The sequence below is a fragment of the Nicotiana sylvestris genome, chromosome 3 (genome assembly GCF_000393655.2).
Source record: "Nicotiana sylvestris chromosome 3, ASM39365v2, whole genome shotgun sequence".
NCBI lineage: Eukaryota > Viridiplantae > Streptophyta > Magnoliopsida > Solanales > Solanaceae > Nicotiana > Nicotiana sylvestris.
In genome coordinates, this window is record NC_091059.1 from 117,812,396 (window position 1) to 117,832,968 (window position 20,573).

Below are 20,573 nucleotides of genomic sequence, written 5' to 3' on the forward strand. Positions count from 1 at the left end.
CGGTCAATGTCCATTTTAAACATCAAAATTCAAGTCCCCCAGCTCCATCCCCAAAAAGAAAAAAGAAAAAAGAAAAAGGTTTTGTATTTTATTGTATATATTGTATTGTAGAGTAGCTATCCTTATGCATATGTTATTGCGCATAGGAGTGCAACTGTGCATCAGGGATTCAGATACGTTCGAATTTTTCAATGGTCCTTGAACCTTTGGGTTAGTGCTAATTAACGCACTTGCCCTATTAGCCTTAAAGCTTATTAAGTCAACGATTGGAAAATCAATCGGGAGCTCTTTCTGAGCAATCATGCTACCAGTAATGATCATATCAGTTACGCCTGCAGTATGTCACTCATTATGTAGTTACTCGTACTTTATTTTAGTGTAGACGTACACACCAGAGGCACACTTGGTGCTCGCTCTAAGTTCCTCCCAATTTAGAAGCGCGTGTCTAATTTAAAAGTGTTGCCTTCTTTTTAAAAAATAACCAATAAACCATCAGGAGGTGGCTAGTTTAATTATTAAAGTACAGAAAGAGAAAAACTCGACCAAAACCTTCAAAAGAACTATAATTTGAAATCTTTGCAAAAGTCGTTAAAAATAAAATAAAATTAATTTTCGCCATAGTATAATGGAGTATATATAATTTTAAAACATAGTCAAAAGTGGAGCAATAAATTTGAATATTTTCCTGAAGTATTTTGGTAAATGAAATTTCCAGTGCCTTGGGGAAACGCTTATCTTCAGGAGAAGATTACCGAATGAGTTTCAAACCTGCCACTTCGCTTCCCAAGATATTTGGGGAAAGGGGCCTTGTCGTCCATCGCTTGCTAATGACGGAACGCATCGTCAATTAACAGGTCCTCGCCTTGGACTTAGTTGAAAGGCAGGTGTTCGACATGTCCCTTGTTTTCGAACTTCTTTAGTAGGGTGGAGGTGCCATTCCTCACGTTTACGGTTGTCCCCATGCTTCATCCTTTCAACACTTGTATACTTTCTAAAGAGTCAAGCATGCCCCTGTCCCTGTCTCCAAGTGTGTGATCCACCGATTCACTGAGTGGCTTTTTCTTACCGCTGTGCTTACATCCCTATCTATTAAAGCCCTATTAGACTTCCCTTACCAATTGAAGAAAGCATTATATGGCTTCAAACAAGCGAGAAAGGCCCTTTCTATCTGATTAGTCAAGCGCGCTAGCTGCAATAAAAAAAGAGCGCTAACGAGCCAGAAAACGGATGTGCTAAGGTGCAACTTCACGCAGCTGCTGTGCCCTTGCTTCTTGCTTTTGAGCCGGAGCTTGTTGGATAGGGAAATGGTTCGTGAAGGTTAAATAAGACTTGTGTTAAGCAAGCCGAGTAGTCAAACCAGAGAGGGGAAAAAAACAAGAAGTTGTTTTCGTTCGATTGACGAAATCAATTGTACTTTCACCGTTGTGGATCGACTTTCATAAAGCACCTTTGGGCAGAATCAACTATTGGGATCCAATTTCGAGATCAATTCAACAATGAAACTCTTTAAGCAATGATCTTATCTATCTCATTTCTCTTGACATGATACAAAAGACGACTTTCGAAAGTCACTTAGCCCCTTGACCTCTTCTCTAAAAAAAGACGTTGTGCGGGCAAGTCGATCAAAGTCAGAGCAGGGACGGAATGTTTTATTTACAATTATTGTAGTATGATTTTCATTTCCTGTTCGGTCTTTCAATAAGTAGTCAGCTACGGACGTAATCATACTTAACATTGATTAAAGCAACTATTGGAGAATCAGCTACCGGTGTAGTCAGACTTAACATTGATTGAAGCGATTGTGTTAGAGAAGGCACCGAGTATGCAACGATAGTTTTCAATCATACAATGTTTACTCTTAGTTTGAATTTTAGCGGTAGTCAGTTGTCCTCGTTCTCCTCTTTAAATTGTCCTATTGAGTAAGGGTCGGTGTTTGCAAAAATGTCGAGCTGATGGGGTCAGGTACCAGTAGTGACAATAGCAAAGAGGGGCTGGACACTAGTAGTGCTAGTGGAATGACCCAACTGGACCTAGTCAACCCGAACCGTTTTGTTGTTCTAGAGGACCCTGAACAAAAAGTGGCAAAGATGCCAGATTTGGATACTGCTAAACCGAAAGAGATTGCTCAAGATGAGTTTTTGGATAACAAAGTCGAGGACGGTGTAGTCAAGGAGAGAACTCCCGAGGAGAGTGATTTGACTCATAGAGGCAAAGATCTGGATGAGAGTGTCAACTATGACCGTGACTGAAGGGAACTTGTTCTGTGATAAACAAATAACTTCAAACAAGAAGCTCAAGGCATACAAAAGAGTTGAACCTGAGAAGAGCAGTAAGAGTAAACGTTCAAGCACTGGTGCTATGACCAACAAGGTGGAAGATCCTCCCCTGGTTCGAATCACCCTGAATGAAGAGTAAGCGAACAAGATGTAAAACATATCATAAATGTTGAATTCTAAGAAAGAGGGGAGAGGGAAAAAGTAAAGGCCAAAGAACAAAAGACAAATAAGGGCTACACAAGACGAAAAACCAGAGGTAGCACTAAGGTGCGAAGGAAATGTAAAAACAACAATAGTTCCACATGAAGGTCCTTATGTGGATGTCAAAAAGATCGGTAAAGTTGAGAAATAGAGAGAGTCCAAAGATTATATAAGAGCACAAGAGACATCTTTGATTGGCTTGGTTGAAACCAAAGTGAGGAGTGGAAAGGCAACCAGAACTACCAGACGGGGCTGAGAAGAGGTAGAGGCAGGCCGAAGAAGTATTAGGTGATGTGATTAGGCATGATATGACATTACTTCAGCTTACCGAGAACATGACCCTTGATATGAAGGTGCGGAGGTAGAGAATCAAGGTAGACGGCTAGTAGGTAGTCGAGAATATTAGTGTTAGTCCTTTTTTACCTGTTGTTCTTTTCGCTTCGATTTCTTACTATCTTGTTGTTGTTACTATTTGGTGCTATAGTTTATTTTATTTTATTTTATTGTTAACTGCTTTTCGTGAGATGAAGGTCTATCAGAAACAACCTCTCTACCTTCTAGGTGTGGGTAAGATCTGCGTACACACTACCCCCCAGACCCCACTTGTGGAATTATACTGGATTTTTATTGTTGTTGAATTATTTTTTTCGGGGAAATAACGCATGCATTAATCAAACCCAACAGTCAATGGTACAAAACCAGATGAAGCCTCGTTGACAATCCAAACAGGAAAGTTGTTAAACCAAGAGACTTCACTAAGTAGTGCGAAAGAAAATTTAGCTAGCTTATGACTACAAGTATTGAACCCTCTACTTAGATATTTAAAACGTACATCACTCAGATGTTGCTGAAGTGCCCAAATATCTTCACAAAGAGTATGAACCTCCCATGAAGGATCTCTGCTTCCATTAAGCATTTGAACCATTGTTAAGGAATCAGACAAGATATCTATATTCTTCCAGCTATACTTCACTTCCAGTTGAATTGCTTTTCTTATTGCCTACGCTTCAGCTATTATGGCTTTTCCAACAAAAGGAATTAGACTACCATAGGCATAAAGCACGTCACCATTAGCCTTTAAGGCTACTATTCGGATACTCGCTTTGCGAGTCTTTGGATCTAGACCTGCATCCACATAAAGCGACACTTTTTATGAAGAAAGAGTTAGTAATGGTGAATTAGTAGAAGCATCGCTTATATTGTTAGCATGTTTCTTTGCAACTGTAAATTCATTAAATTCAACTAATGCTTTAGATAAAACATCATTATCATGCCATATCACCGAATTGAAAATATAATCATTCCTAGCCTTCCAAATCATCCATAAAATAGATACTGCTAGTTGCAATAAGGTATTACTTTCCGAGAATCTTTTAGTGTCTAACACTAATTTATACCACCATAAAGCGAAATCAGAGATCAGATGCAAATTTGGCCAATGAATCAGACTCATTTTCCAAACATGAATTGATCTAGGACATTTAAAGAACATGTGCTCTAAAGTTTCAGGTTCCATCCCACAAATAGGACATATGTCATCCATAGAGTAAATTCTTTTTTTAATAAGATTCTTAACAGACAATGTATTTAAGACGCACTTCCTTAAGAAATATTTGAGCTTGTTTTTAATGTTTAAAGACCATAAATGGTTCCAAAAGGATTTCGGGAACACATGAGAACTACTTTCCGCATGATTAGCCAAACTTCTATCATTTGTGAGGAGCAATTTCGCCAAATAATACCCAAACTTCACTTCGTATTTACCTGAATTAGTAAAATGCCTAATCAGTTGATCGTTTTCCCCTACGGAAGAAACTGGAATAGTTAAAATAGATTCGACACCATCTTCACTAAATAACGTATTCAAAATTTGCATATTCCATGTGCTAATACTGTCATCAATCAGTTCTGATACTTTCATATTTGTCGCAGTACTAGTCATCATACTTAAGGGGTAAAAGGAGCTATCTCGTGGCAGCCATGTATCTCTTCATACTCTTACAGAATTACCATTTGAAACATTCCATCTAACACCTCTACTTAATAGATCTCGCCCCCATAAAATACTTTTTCATACCCAAGATGTATATCTATTAGTCGGTGTCTGTAAGAAAGATTCCTTAGGAAAATATTTACCTTTAAGGACTTGATAAACTAACAAATCCGGTTCAGTTAGAATTCGCGGCTAAAAGAGCCATATTAAAAGCCTTTAAATCCTGAAAGCCTAACCCCCCTTTAAATTTTGGTTCACATAGTTTTTTTCCACTTTTCAAAATGCATCTTTCTTTTATCATCATTCGTACCCCACTAAAAGTTTGAAAATAAACTAGTAATTTCCTTACATAGCGCATCAGGTATCTGAAAACAAGACATAGTATATCAGGGAATAGCAGCTAAAACAGACTTTAATAAAACCTCCTTCCTTGCTTGACTTAAATTTTTTTCTTTCCAACCCTTTATTTTAGATAAAATTCTATCCTTTATTAAAGCCAACATTTCTTTTTTAGATCTTCCCACAATAGCAGGCAATCCTAAATACATAACCCTTTCACACATTCGTATATTATTCAACGAAGAGCATATTAAAACTTTTTCCTCCTCCATAGTATTCTTACTAAAAAAAATTGCAGATTTCTCAAAATTAATAATTTGTCCTGAGCATCTTGCATATATGTCCAAAATTTTATTAATCGTAGCAACACTATTCATATCAGCTCTACAAAAGATAAATGAGTCGTCTGCAAAAAATAAATGGGAAACAGAAGGACTACTTCTCCCTAATGTGAACCCTTTTAACTCCTTGTTGTTCAGCTGAGTGTAATAGAGCAGATAATCCTTCAACATATATTAGGAATAAGTAAGATGATAGAGGATTACCCTGCCTTAATCCTCTAGATCACTTTACACAACCCTTAATCTCTCCATTGAAGTTAAACGAAAAAGAAGCAGTCATAACACACGTCATAATCCAATTTACAAAAATTTGGTGAAAACCCATTTGTAACATCATTTGCTGGATATAAGATCGCTCCACAGGATCATATACTTTAGACATATCTAACTTTAAAGCCATTAACTTATCTTTTCCTTTTCGTTTGTTTTTCAGCACCCCCATAAATTCATGTGCTAACACGACATTATCCACAATTTGTCTTTTTCCAACAAAGGCAGCTTGATTCATAGAGATAAGTAAAGGTATCAAAAGTTTCATACGTTTTACCATAATTTTTGTAATAATCTTATATAAGGTAGAGCATAAGCTAATAGGTCTAAAGTGATTTACTGTAGTAGGTATTTTTATTTTTGGTACCAACATTATCAAAGTTTGATTCCAAACGGGTAAAAGTTGAGCTGTCTCAAAAAAACACCTTACTGCCAAACAGACATCATGAGAAATTAACAGCCGAAACTGCTGGAAAAATAGTAGAGTCATTCTATCAACACCAGGGGACTTATTAGGATGCATAGAGAAAACAACTTCTTTTATTTCCTCATTAGTTACTTCATTAATCAAGCCCAAATTCATGTTTTCATCGATAGAAGTTGGAATAGACTGAAGAACATGAGATAAGGAGGAAGGATTAGAAGTAGTAAATAGTTCCCTACAGAAATCCTCAATTTCCTTTACCATACCATTTTTGTCACAAATCCACTCCCCTGATCCATTCTTAATTCCTTTAATTAGATTCATCCTCATTCTCTGAAGAGTAGACATATGAAAAAAGAAGTATTTTTATCTCCTTCATTTAACCATTGAACTCTAGACTTTTGCTTCCAATAAATTTCTTCCTCCTTATAGGCTTTACCTAACTTATTTTTCAGCTTTGATATGACAGTTAGATCAGGTCCTTTTGGATTAATTTGTGCCAACTTAAGAAGATTTTTCAGTTGCTTAATCTTTATCATAGAGTTTGATTCGCCCTTCTTTCTCCATAAGATTAAAGAATTTCGACATTTTCTTATCTTTGAACACACTTTGGATTGACAATCCCCAAAAGAATTAGTTACTCAAGATTGTTTAATTAATTCACGGGCTTCAGAGTTTCCAACCCATCTTTTATCAAAATAAAATCTTTTTTCCAGCGATCATTTAGTCCATTTATGGAACAACGAAATAATTCATGATCTGAAGCATCATTTTGAATATGAGACACTATAACCTGATCATATTTTAATCTCCAATCAGGAAATACCAAAACTCTATTTAAGCGTTCTTGAATAAGTCCCTCATTAATTCTATAACAAGACCAAGTCTAAGGTTTCCCACTATAACCAAGGTCTATCGCTCCTCGAATATAAATAAAGTTATTAAAATCCTTAAAAGCCCAAGAAGCCCGCGTAGTTCCCCCAGATTTTTCAGAATTATCAATAATATAATTAAAATCCCCTAGTAACATCCAATAGATTCCCCAAGATACTGATCTAGTAATAAGTTCAGCCCATTGTTTCTTTCTAGTTTCTCTATCTGTGCTAGCATATACAAAAATACAACAAAAACTAATCTTCTTTTCATTATCATAAATGGAGAACTCAATGAAATAGGATGAAGAGTAAATGTTACTTATCTGAGTGTCTTCATGCCAGAGTAAGGCGAGTCTACCAAAGAGTCCAACAGGGTCCACAATGTAGGAATTTTGTATCCCAACCTTTTGTCGTAGCCACTGAAGTCGTGATTGTTGGTTCTTTGTCTCACATAGAAGAATACAATCCGGGGAGTGGAGATAGTGTCAAGGATCCCCCCAACCCTTGACAATTCCATGCCAGCAACTTCATTTCATCAAGGGAGACCATTCCAGGCTGGCCTCCCACCCCACCTCTTTCTTTTTGACTTTTTGCACTAGGTATTGGTGTAACTATCTCCTTATCTTTTCGTTTTACCCCATTAACCCAAACTCTTCCATAATCGAAATATCAATTAGCATATTAGGCTTTTCTAAATTGACTGCTCCATTCCCAGAAACAACATCACTCACCTTTACTCCATTATGTGCATCATCGGTAACTTTGTCTTGGTTCTGTAACATCGTCATCTCAATACCATCTTGCTCTTTGTCTTTTGGCCCAAACTCATGTATACAAACATCCACAACTAACCCTTTACCTGGTATAATCGCAGCTTCATGATTGTTTCCTGCAATATCTCCTTTTCTTTTAAAAAGTGATTGCGAATATGAATATACTTGAAGTTTAGTTTTTTGCAAAGTATTCGTATGGAGTTGTCCAGTATCTTTATTTTGTGAATTAGTAAGTGGCAGACTGTTATTAGAGATTGGGATTGTTTCTTCCTCCAAAGAATGTACTCGGTGCACTTTCTTTTTGTCATTCAAATTATCATCGTCCTTTGCTTGCAAATCCAGAACTTCCTTCCCCTGTAATCTATTTTCCTCCACCTGGACATTCTCTTTCTCTAGACCATCCTGCATATCCATCGAGTCTCCGTCGCCTTCCAGATGTTGCAAATCTTCCCTGGTTCCTGTAGCTCTTTTCTCCTTAACTAATTTATAGTTACGATTTCTCATCATTGTATTCCCCACTATATCATTATTAAAATCTTGATGCTTTTGACTTTCCGAGAAAGATGCATTGTTCTCTGCTCGTAGCCATGTCCCGAACTGGTCGCTTCTAAGATTTCCTGAACGTAAATCTTGTTCCCTCTGTATACAGGTTTTATCATTATGTACTAGCACACCATAATAGTAACAAACATAAGGTAGATTTTCATATCTCAATTCAACCCATATAGTTTCAAAGCCTAGCTTGATCCGTTTCCCTCTAAGCAATGGCTTATTAATATTAATCTTGACTTTAAGCCTCATATACTGACGCTCTTTACTTCCATTTTCAGGAATTAGAATATCTAGGATACCTCCTAATACATGCCCTATTTTCCGACAAACATCCTTTGACATCCAGTGTAAAGGAATGTTCCAAACTTGAACCCACATATTACTCTTGTTAAAAATTGGAGAGTCACTCTCCAATCCTGGTTCCCAAGGATGAATATTGAGAAGGTATCTATCATATAACCATGGAGTACCAAGTTTAACTTTATCTAAACTTGCCTCGTCTTTAACGTTGAACTGGAAAAATTTCATGTGATTTCTTTAATTTGTGATCCTCTAGGGCTACCCCAAGCCAGAGTTCATAGCATTCCTAATTCCATGAAAATTCACCTTTTTGTCAGAGATTATCTTACCAAGAAGACTTACTTCACATTCTTTCATGCTTGCCTGAGTATCTGGAAACTCTATTGCCACAACCTCCTTTTCTTCCTCCGTTAAAATAAATTTATGAAGACATTGTGTAATTTCTTCCGCCATCTTTGCACTGTAAATTCTTGATACTGATGATGACATGAACTTTTTGCCGTATCTACCAGTCAATCTTTGCCCTCTGTTTTTCTTTCTTCTTTGTAACCAACTACCAGTTCTGATCAAACCAAGCCCAATTAGCAAATCCCCATGACTCAGAATTAACTCAAAACAAAGTAGGCAAACAAAACCCAGATGCCAAAATCAACTGCGAAGGTCGCAAGCTTTAAGCAAATGAGCTTGCTTAAAAGGAAAGCTGATGGAGATAAGTACCGGACCGAAGATGAGAAGGGGACGGGTCGGCGGCTCGGAATTCTAGAGAGAGAAAGAGAGAGGAAATTTAATGAGAGAATGGAAGCGTGCCAAAATTGGGTGAGAGAGGATGAAAGTAGCGATTTTGAAAGGATGTTGTTGAAATTTCCAGTGTCACAATTTTGATGGTTTCAAAGTTTCATTATCTACGCTGGAGCTCCACTATAGTAAAGCCCAAATATAAGACAGATTGCTAATAGCAAGAATATAAGTGATCTGAAGTATAACAAAGATAATATTAAACATTTCCAATCATAGATCAGGAGTAAATTTGGACTCCTTTTCTTTTATCAAAATCTTATATATGCAAGTAGCAAGTACATTCATGCATGTTCTATTTTTACATTTAAGAGTTAGCCAAAAAGTCAATTCCAGAGAGAGAATTATATCTCGTCATCCCAAAGTTCTCCGATGGTTCTGTAAGGGCTTGTAGTGTCATTGGATAGCCACTCTCCCCTCATAATCTTCCTCTCCTCCATCTTATTTATGTTAAGTAAATCCCATTCGTCTAATTTCAACTGAAGGGCTCCAATGTTCTCTTTCATTCTTCTTGGATTGAAGCTTTTCACTATAACACTTGATCCTTGGGACAACCCCCATCTTAGAGCAACCTAATCAAAGAAACATTCAAGAAAGAGGGCAATTAGTTACTTTTTCCATATTGTAGCTTTATAATGTAGTATATATTTGCACGTGTTTTTGTGTGTGTCATTGTTTAGAGACGTTTCTTACTTGAGCTGGAGTTGCATTATGTTTGAGGGCAATAGATTGGATGATGGGATGATCAACCACAGCAGTAGTTCCCCAAGCATTTCCAGGTCCACCAAGAGGTGAATATGCACTTACATGAATCCCATATTCCCTACATAATGCCTTCACCTTTCTTTGCCTCCACATTGGATGCATTTCCACCTGAACCCCATGTATTTAATTAGTATCAAATATCGTGCACAAGCAGAATAAACTGGTCAACGGTGGCCAACTAAAGAGATACCTAATTCAGAATTTTACAATCTCAAATGTTTACAAGACTGCATATATAAATTAGAAGCAAGCAACTACGGCATATTGCAATTTGCAAATTAGTACCTGATTAACAGCAGGAGTGATACAAGCAAAATCTAGCAGGTCTTCAATTTTTTTAGATGAGAAATTGCTGACGCCAATAGACCTACACAAACCCATTTCTAAGCACCTTTCCATGCCAGACCAGGTATTCTCCATGTCTAATGTCTCAAAATCTTCTTCTCTGGGAACAGGATAATCAACCCATGGCTTCAAAGCCACTGGCCAATGCACCAAATACAAGTCTATGTATTCCATCCCTAGCCTCCTGCAGAAACAATAGTTCAAGTACTATTATCAAAAGCTAACACCTTTGGTCGATCTTTCATGTGCTGCATGTTGGTTTTCTAGGAATACTGGAAAACAACTACTCTTTCCGTTTCCATTTATATGGCTTATTTTGACTGGACACAATTTTTTTTTTATAAAAAAAATAACAAGAAATCTTTTTAGAACTTGTGGTTTTAAACTTTGATGACTTATTTGATATAAAAACATGCTATTAAAAGTAAAAATGAGAATTTTTGAAGTTATAATTGTTGCCAAATAGAAAAATGTATCCTTTTTTTTAGAACTTAGGAAATAGTACCAGGCAAAATGTAATTAAAAAGCATGCATATGGTGAGCTTACTGTAAAGTTTGGTGAAGTGCAGAAACAGGATCATTGTGATCACTCGACCATAGCTTAGAGGTGATATGAATGTCTTCCCTCTCCACCACTCCTTCACCAATTGCTCTTCTTAATGCATTTCCCACAGCCGGCTCGGAACCGTATATTTTTGCTGTATCAAAATGCCTGTACCCCATCTGCTCGAAACAATAACCCAAATAAATTTCCATGTAAACATACCATTGATTAATGAAAAGTAAAGATTGATGTACTTAATTACCTTGAGCGCCATTCTAATGGATCTCTCTGTTATTTCTCTATCGTTTTCGCCAGAATAAGTCCCCATACCTATAATTGGTAGGGTTTCGCCATTGTTTAGCATTGTTTGATAGCTTCTCATCTTTCTCTCTGACTGCTCTCTTCTCACTAACTCTCTTTAATAGGATATGCTAATGCTTGAAACCACTGACTTTACACTCAGTTTATATAGTTTTCTTTCGACCTCGAGCCAAAAAAAAAGTCAAAACCGACGGTGCAATACATTACTCAACAGATTTTGTCTGCCGCCATATCTGGAGGACGGCCCAACTGGCCTTAATCACTAAACTAATGTAAAAGGAACAATTTATATTAGGATAAAAGAGAAGGTCATGCCGCTGACTTCCATTTTAATATGAAAGAAATGTAGTTTAAAACCGCCCCTTTATATTTTTTTCAAAAAATGGTGCACTAATAAAGTCAAATGGCCCAAAACTGGAAATATATTAGAAGAACAAGGAGACCCCTTTGTTTTTTGAAGGGAGAGTAGATGAACCAAAAGAGCAGTGTAAATATTTTATAATTTGACAATAAGAAGTTTGATTTATTAATTAATACCTCTAATACAATGTTTAGGAAACAAAACTTGAATTGACTCTAAACATGAACCTATATATGCAGAGTTAATGGTCCAAAGAAATTTTTCCTTCTAGCGCCGCCCTCCCTAGTATTTTTCCTTATATATTTGGACGGTTACGGTTATGGAGAGTGGTGATTAGGTAAGACATGATGCTACTGCAGCTTATTGAGGACATAACTCTTGATAGGAGAGTGTGAAAGTCGAGAATTAGGGTAGAAAGTTAGTAGGTAATGTTAAAGAAAATAATATTTTTAATATCTCAAAAAAAATATTTAAATTGATGTTTAGGTTCATTCTATTAATGAGTCTTTATTATTGTAGTAATTATTTTAAATATTTTATAACTTAAAATTAGTGTAATTTTGAATTCAATTGGGACAAAATAATCTAACCATTTCTATTGCTTGAAATGAATTTTACGTTGATAGCTTTCAATGATTTAAGTTATGAAATCTGTAGACTTAAATGATTTAACGTTTTGACATTTGTTTGAATAATAAATGAATTTTAACGTTTTTTACATCAGATGTCCATTTCATTTTTGGACTATATATAGAGACTAGTAAAATCATCGTGCTTCACGCGGTCGTAAAAATAATACTAACATAATTTTTTCCTAATATCTGAGTATTAAAAATATTTAGCCCTTAAGAGCAAATATGAAGTAGATTTCATGTTTTAATACATCTTATATTAACACTTATTTTTACTTATTTCTTTAATTCATTACATGAGCATATTTTGCTTTTTCCAAATCTTCCTTTTCTTTTTCTTCTTCTGCGTTGAAAGTAACTAAAGAGACCCCAAAGCATAACAATGGTATGCAAGTAAAGGGATTCAAAGCATTAATGAGCTTATACAGTTCAGGGAATTGATTGATTGGCCGTATGCATTATTCATTTTTCAATGCCAAAAAATTTGAAATAACCGTCTTGTCCTGTATGTAAAGAAATTGCAATATATATTATGAGCTAAAGAAATTTTAGATGCAAAAACTCAAGCACCTTTTCTATCTGCACCCAAACTTCACAATTTTTTCTTCAACTTCTATAACTTCTTTTTTATCCATTGTTCCAATAGAATAAGACGGGCAATTGTCATTCTGGATAACTTATTTAGTTCTTTAGAACATAATTTTTTTCTAATAACACCTTTAGTCAATTATATCTTATAACGTGGCAGAAATTGAGAAAGATTAAAGGTTTTAGATCAAGAAATTAAAATAGGTCATGAAGAAAATAAACGAAAAAGCTAAGAATTTAAAAAGGGAAGAGAGATATTTTTTATCATGTGGTTAGTCTGACGTGTTGATCTTATGTAAAAAACCCCCAAAAAATAGATTGAAGACAAAAAATGAAGCTACAAACTCTTGTTTCTATTACTTTTTCCTTCAACAGTTGAATTCTCAAGTGGGATGGTATGTGTACATGATTGCATCTATTTACAGACGTCAAGACAGTAATAAGCATAGGAAAGTTGAGGCGACATCTACCGCGAGGTTTTACTTCCGGTGGTGGGCACATCTCTCTATTTTGCAAAATTAAAACTACATACAAAGAAGAATAGCGATACTTTAATTTAAGCAATCATATCATTGTTAATAATTTCATAAAATGAAGAAGAGCGATATCGCAAGACAAAATAAATGGAGACATACCTGTACTGCGGTGTGTTTAAAATTGATGCGCTTTCCAATTTCCATGGGTAAATATGGAAGAAGGAAGACGTGAAAGACCTGGTCATTATATTTGGAAGCCTAAACTAAATGCAATTAATTTGAGTCTGACTTTTCAGAAGCATAACGGTTAGCATTTTACATTACTTACCAATGTGACCTTTCAGATGATCACTTTACGTTACCAATGTGACCCTTCAGAAGCAAAACCATTAGTCTTTTTCCGAACCTGTTTTTAGAGCAGAATGAAGAAGAAATGCAGGAAAAAGGAAAAAATATATAAATACTAATGCTGATCATAGGAAGCGCCACGCCACTTTTTTTATTCCCAACTTTATATTTATATATAGATGTGTTCTTGTGTTCATTAGGTGATAGTGTGGAAAAAACAAAACTTTTCTTCTCCTTTTTTCTTTTGTGTTGGGTTTTCTTTTATACAATCTTTGTTGTTTCTGCTCTTAGTTATACTAGAAGAGCTTGTTGAAATCCAGGGGATACGCCTAATAATATTTATCACGGTGTGGGTGAAATATCCTTAAGAATAATGTCGTTGACACGCCTCAAGCTAAATATTATTCTCCATAATTCAATATTTTTACAACAATCTTAAGGATATTTACACGCTGTTATTATGGAGAATAACACTACTAATATTGTTGTTGTTGCTACTACACCTGATGCCCCTACTGTTTCTGTTGTTGTTCCATCGCTAATTACATGTGCCAAATCTTTTCACGATGTTTCAAAAATTATGATTTTTGGTGGAGATAATTTTAACCGCAAGCACGATGTTGTTGACAAAGGAAAAGAAATTACTACTAGAAGCAGCCTTGTGGAGGACAACAACCGTCAGAGAAAATCAAGTAACAGGTATGACAACAGAAATGGTTATAAGCCCAAAACCAACAACCAAATCTTCAAGGAAAAAGACAACTGCTTTGTCTGTAGCAAACCTGGTCACTGTGTTGCTCAATGCCGAAAAAAGGTTGGAAATGACAATCCCACTAAGGCTAAAGTAAATTTGACTGAAGCCAAAGTGGATGATATAATTGTTGCGGTTGTTTCCCAAATGAACCTTGTGGCCAATGTGAAAGATTGGGTGTTAGATTCTGGTGCCACTAGGCACATATGTGCTAACAAAAACGACTTTATGTCTTACACCCAAGTTGAGGAGGGAGAAGAAGTTGTCTATCTTGGTGACTCAATGTCACGACCCCAAATGCCCGGTCGTGATGACGCCTATCACATTATTAGGCAAGCCAACCCAAACCATTAATCACAACAAAGTTCTTTTATAAAATAATTTTCTAACACGAGTTTAAATCTCAATTTTCATAAGAAATGCATAAAACAACTAAAAATGTGTGGAAATCAATAAAACATTAAACCAACACAGCCCAAACATCTGGTGTCACGAGTCTAGAGCATCTAAATATACAAATCTGACTGTCTAATACATAAAAAGTCTAAAATGCGGGAAAACAAGGATAAGAGGAAGAAAGCAGGGCTGCGGACGCCATGCAGCTACCTTGCAATCTCCGACAAACTCTGACAATGCTGAGGACCCTCACTCTGCCGCTCGGGCACCTGGATCTGCACACAAGGTGCAGAGAGTAACGTGAGTACGCCAACTCAGTAAGTAACTAAAGTAAATAAGGTCTGAAAGCAGTGACGAGCAGTTTAAAAACATATAGAAGGATAAACGATAGATTATCAAGTTAAACTCAATAGTTTTAAAACCAGTTTCTTCATAAAGCTTCAGTTTCATTTGAAATACCTTGAATTCATTTACTTAACAGTTTTCAACAGAGGCTTATTTTAAAAGAAAAGCGAAATCGGCAAAAAATATCATAAATGGGCCCCTCGGGCAAGGTATCACTCATAAATTTAGCCTCTCGAGCAAGACTCTCAGTCACTCGTGACTCAGCTCTCGTCACTCAGTACTCACACTCAGCACTCAGGCTCAAATACACATCATAATAGTAATAATCATAATAACCGCTGCGGCGTACAACCCGATCCATAGTTTATAGTCGACTACGCTCACTGGGGGTGTACAGACTCCGGAGGGGCTCCTACAACCCAAGCGTCATATCGGTGCGGTGCGCAGCCCGATCCAATATATATATCGCTGCGGTGTGCAGCCTGATCCATATAAGTATTACTGCGGCGTGCAACCCGATCCATAATATATACATAAAATATTGCTGCGGCGTGCAATCCAATCCATAATATTTATAGTCCTCACTATTAGGTCCTCAACCTCTCTCAGTCATTAACCTCACAGCCACTCGGGCATAACAATAGAAATCAGGGAACTCAATCCGAACAGTTCTCACATTAAGAAGTAGAGTGATAAAAACAGTTTAAAACAATAAACAGGTAAAACATGACTGAAGATATGCTTTTAATCAAATACAGTGAGGAAAAATAGCAAAAGTGCCCCTAAGGGTCTCAACAGGTCGACACAAGGCCCCAAATATGGCATACAACCCATAATACAGTATAAATGTCTAAAGCATGAGATATCATAAGGTTTCAAATCAAGTACGCCGCTTAATAGTCGCTACGGGATGGACCAAGTCACAATCTCTACCGGTGCACGCCCACACGCTCGTCACCTAGCATGTGCGTCACCTCATTTACCTCAAACCGGGTGAATTACTACTCCGCGACACCTTTGCCTCTCGCCTCAGCCTCAACTCGTGCCGAATCTACCCAAAATCAGAATCATAATATTAGAATATGCTAAAGGATCGAAGTCCAAGCGAAAATAATTAAATTATACCAAAAATCCCGAAATTGGCCAAACCCGACCCCCGGGCCCACGTCTCGAAACTAGATAAAAATTACATCAACGGAATCCTTATCCTTCCAAGAGTTCATATATACCAATAATACCAAAATCCGACCACAAATGGCCCCTCAAATCCCTAGATTAAAGTCTCACGTTTCCAAGCCCTAACTTCCCAATTTAGACTTCAAATTCCCCAAATTTCATGTTTAATTAGGTAGAAATCATACTAGGATTGATTATTAAGTCCAAAATTCTTACCTCCAACAAGTTCTCTTTGATTCCCTCTTCAATCTCTCTCAAAAAGCTCCAAAACCGAGTAAAAAATGGTGAACTTAGGCTAAAACTCGCGAAAATGGCCTTTTAAACATTCTGCCTAGCGATCAGAAGTCCTTCTTCGCGAACGCAGTCAAAGCCTCGTGTTTGCGAAGCACAAAAAATTCATTGACCAAAATTCTCCTATGCGAACGCGACCATATCATCGCGAACGCGATGCCTCAGCCTCACCAACCATCTCGAACGCGGTCAGGCATCTCGCGAACGCGATGCTTCCCATTCCGACCCTTCGCGAACGCGGGAACCCCTCGCGAATGCGAAGGCCAAATCTCCAGCCTCACTTCTTGACCCTTCGCGAACGCGAAGAACAAAATGTCTGCAACAGCTGAAACCAAAATCTGCAACTTCCTTTAACTTAAAATGGTCCGTTCAACCATCCGAAACTCACCCGAGGTCCTCGGGTACTCAACCAAACATGACAACATATCCCATAGCCTCATTCAAACTTGTTCCAACCTTCGTAACACCCAAAACAACATCAAAACACCAAAATCACATCGGATTCAAGCCTAAGAATTCCGAAAACTTCTAAATTCCGCTTTCGATCAAAAGGTCTATCAAACCACGTCCAAATGACCTGAAATTTTGCGCACACATCCCAAATGACACAACGGACCTACTGCAACTCCCGGAATTCCAATATCAAAATCCCTATATCAAAATCTCACCTACCATCCGGAAAACGCCAAAATTCCAATTTCGCCAATTCAAGCCTAAATCTACTCTGGACCTTCAAAACACATTCCGATCACGCTCCTAAGTCCCAAATCACCTCCCAAAGCTATCCAAACCATTGGAACTCACATCCGAGCCCTTTAACACATAAGTCAACATCTAGTTGACTTTTCCAACTTAAGCTTACTAAAAAGAGACTAAGTGTCTCAAACCTTACCAAAACCTCTCTGAACCCGAACCAATCAACCCGATAACATATAATACAACTAAAAAAGCAATAAGAAGCATAAATGAGGGAAATGGAGCGGTAACTTATGATACGACCGGCCGGGTCGTTACATTCAAGAACTACTCAAGTTCTTGGAAAAGGCAAAGTTCTTCTCAAACTCATATCTGGCAAAACTTTGGCATTGAATGACGTATTGCATGTTCCTAGTCAATCCAATTTGGTCTTTGTGGGATTACTAGGAAAAGTGGGGGTGAAGATTTCTTTTGAATTTGATAAGACCATGTTGACCAAGAATAATAGTTTTGTTGGCAAGGGTTATTATAACCATGGATTGTTTGTACTCAATATTATGGATGAAAATGCTAGTACTTCTGCTTATTTGATTGACTCTTTTAATTTATGGCATGCTAGATTAGGACATGTTAGTTTATCTTATATTTTTTTTTGGGTAATTAAAACTTTCATTTACCAGGGAAATATTTACAAGTAAATCGAAAACCCTTACATATTTTCCTACTTTCCTATGCTTCACCCCCTTACCACCTTTATGTTATTTACACATTTCCTATCTATTACATTGGATACCTGTCTAAACTATGTAGAGTTTTCTCTATATACTTATTACTTCGACAGTGAATCTCCTGTATTATCAGCTTGCATATTATCTCCCATCCTCTTGCCTTGGCTTGGAAAATTCGAACATTTCTTTCTTGCCACACATAGTACATAGTTGTTGCTAATGCCATTTTATATAATTCTGCTGCTGCATTTTTCCTCTTAGTCCACTTCTCAGCCCATCTTAGTTCCTCATCCCATCCATACACTGGTCTTTTGATCCCTTGCCATACTAACAGTTTACTCCACAATGCATTTGCATATGGACATTCGAAAAAGTTTATCTTATATTAAGAAGATGCGTTCTGAAGGTCTTATTTCAAATATTTATTTTTTGAATATTGATAAGTGTGAAATTTGTGCAGAAGCTAAACAAACTAAGAAATCATGTGCTTCTGTATTTAGAGAATATAAATTTTTAAGTTTAATACATACTGAACTAGGAGACTTAAAACAAACTATGACTAGAGGAGGGAAAAAATATTATATGACTTTTATAGAAGATTTTTCTAGATATACAAAAGTTTATTTGTTGAGAAATAAAGATGAAGTTTTTGATAAGTTTTTAATATATAAATCTGAAGTAGAAAATCAATTAGATAAGAAAATCAAAAGAGTTAGATCCGATAGAGGTGGTGGATTTATTTTTTTGAATGATTATTGTGAGAAAGAAGGTATAATACATGAGATAGCTCCGCTATATTCTCCATAATCAAATGGTGTAGCAGAAAGGAAAAATAGGACCTTAAAGAAAATGATGAATAACATGCTTGTTAGTTCTGGTGCCCCGTATAATCTTTGGGGTGAAGCCATTTTATTTGCTTGTCATTTGCAAAATAGGATTTCTTATAAGAAAATAAGTAAAATGCCATATGAGTTGTGGAAAGGCTTTCCCTAACTTGAAATATTTGAAAGTGTAGGGGTGCCTTGCCAAAGTTATATTACCCGATCCTAAGAAAACAAAAATAGGTTCTAAAACATCTGAATGTATGTTTATTGGGTATGCTGAAAGTAGTGCAACATATAGATTTTTAGTGTTAAAAGTGATGTGCTTGAACATAATATTATTGTTGAAACAAAAAATGCTGAAATTTTTAAAAATATTTTTCCTTTAAAATTTGAGAATATTTCTGATGTTCATATTATTCTAAGTGATAGTATTTCAGATGTTCCAATTATTCAAAATGATTTTGAAAGTGAGGACTTAAGAAGAAGCAAAAGATCAAGAAAAGAAAAATCTTTTGGTAATGATTTTTATACTTATCTTATGGATAATGATCCTTTATCATATTCTGAAGTTATTTCTTCGTCTGATGTCTCATCTTGGAAATAAGCTATTAATGTAGAATTAAATTTAATTTTACAAAATAAAACTTGGATTTTAGTTGATTTACCTCCGGGAGCTAAACCCATTGGTTGTAAATAGATTTTTAAGAAGAAGCTCAATCGGGATGGTCCATTGACAAATCCGGATGGTTCCATTGACAATTCGGTTTCTGGGACTTCCGCTCTCGAAAGAACACTCCCCGTTTCTGCTGATGGCGCTTCTAAGAGCGAGGGGCACGTGGTGCCTTCTTCTTCTAACAAAGACTATCCGGGGGATACTAAGCCATCGGACATTAGCTAGACCTTTGGTGAGGCTCAACGGCTTGGCATTATGGTAAGTTTGGTAAACGGCATAGGAATATTCCGGTTTCACACCCTTCCTTTATCATTGAATTTTCTTTTGCAGGCCTTTGACAAGCTCAAATACGAGCTACTTTGTTATGAGGCTCAGTTGCGGAGAACTTTGGATAGGGAGAAATCCCTTAAGCTTCTTTGTGTGAAAAAAGGCGAGCTGGTGCCCCTGCGGTGTGAGGCGGATCGAAGCCGGAGCCGCGAGAGCTGCCTCGAGAGACAGGTACCTTGTATTTCATGTTGATGTATGCTCATTCTCTTGCTTTCGGAGGTTAACGTTTTGATATTTTAGTTGGAGAGCAAAACGGAGGAGCTGGAGCGACTCTAGGGCAAAGTTGGCAGGGTCAAACATGAGTTCAACGAGCTGCAAGCCCATGTAGATGCCCAAGTTGCGGCCAAAGAGAGTGCTTTGGCTAAATTTTCCACCCTGGAGATGCAAGTCCGGACCGCTCGTGCGAGTGATTCCGCACGGGCGAACATGATTGCAAGGCTCGAGTATGAGATTTCGAAGACGAAGGCCAAGGTGGTGAACGCCTGGGCCGAGGCTGTGATGAGTAGCACTAGGGCGGATCAGAGGGCGGTGGCCCATTTGAAGAGTTCTGCCACTGCTAGAGCTGAGCTAAGGAGAGATCTTAGTCGAGCGAGCAGCAATATAGAGTATGCAAAGTGCAAATCTCAAAGGTAAACTCTCGAGGAAGTTCATGCCAGGGGTTTCGATCTTTCAGAAGAGATCGAGCAAGCCAAGGCGGAGGAGTATGATGCCAAGTTCCTTATGTCCGATGCCGAAGATGGCAAGGACGAGGCCGTCAGGCCTTAGTCCCCAAGGGGGACGTTTTCTTTCTTCTTGTTCTTGTGTATATAGCTTTTATAGTATGTTGTAAACGAAGCTTGTATTCTAT

General features: G+C 37.1%; 1 protein-coding gene across 1 annotated transcript; it reads right to left on the reverse strand.

Moving 5' to 3' along the window:
* Positions 1-9,338: 9,338 nt before the first annotated feature.
* LOC104235727 (NADPH-dependent aldo-keto reductase, chloroplastic-like) lies at positions 9,339-11,426 on the reverse strand. Its single transcript, XM_009789537.2, has 5 exons — positions 11,056-11,426; positions 10,797-10,972; positions 10,190-10,433; positions 9,833-10,012; positions 9,339-9,711 (listed from the first exon to the last, which is right to left on the reverse strand). Exons 1-5 carry the CDS (start codon positions 11,173-11,175, stop codon positions 9,484-9,486), a joined length of 948 nt encoding a protein of 315 aa, XP_009787839.1. The 5' UTR covers positions 11,176-11,426; the 3' UTR covers positions 9,339-9,483.
* Positions 11,427-20,573: the final 9,147 nt, after the last annotated feature.

What these genes read in the sequence shown, in the direction of transcription:
- LOC104235727 (XM_009789537.2), bottom strand. Translation starts at nt 11,175, where the DNA reads ATGAGAAGCTATCAAACAATGCTAAACAATGGCGAAACCCTACCAATT. An exon ending in CCATTAGAATGGCGCTCAAG is followed by an intron (nt 10,973 to 11,055) that starts GTAATTAAGTAC and finishes TGTTTCGAGCAG; the next exon opens with ATGGGGTACAGGCATTTTGA. An exon ending in ATAATGCAACTCCAGCTCAA is followed by an intron (nt 9,712 to 9,832) that starts GTAAGAAACGTC and finishes TTCTTTGATTAG; the next exon opens with GTTGCTCTAAGATGGGGGTT.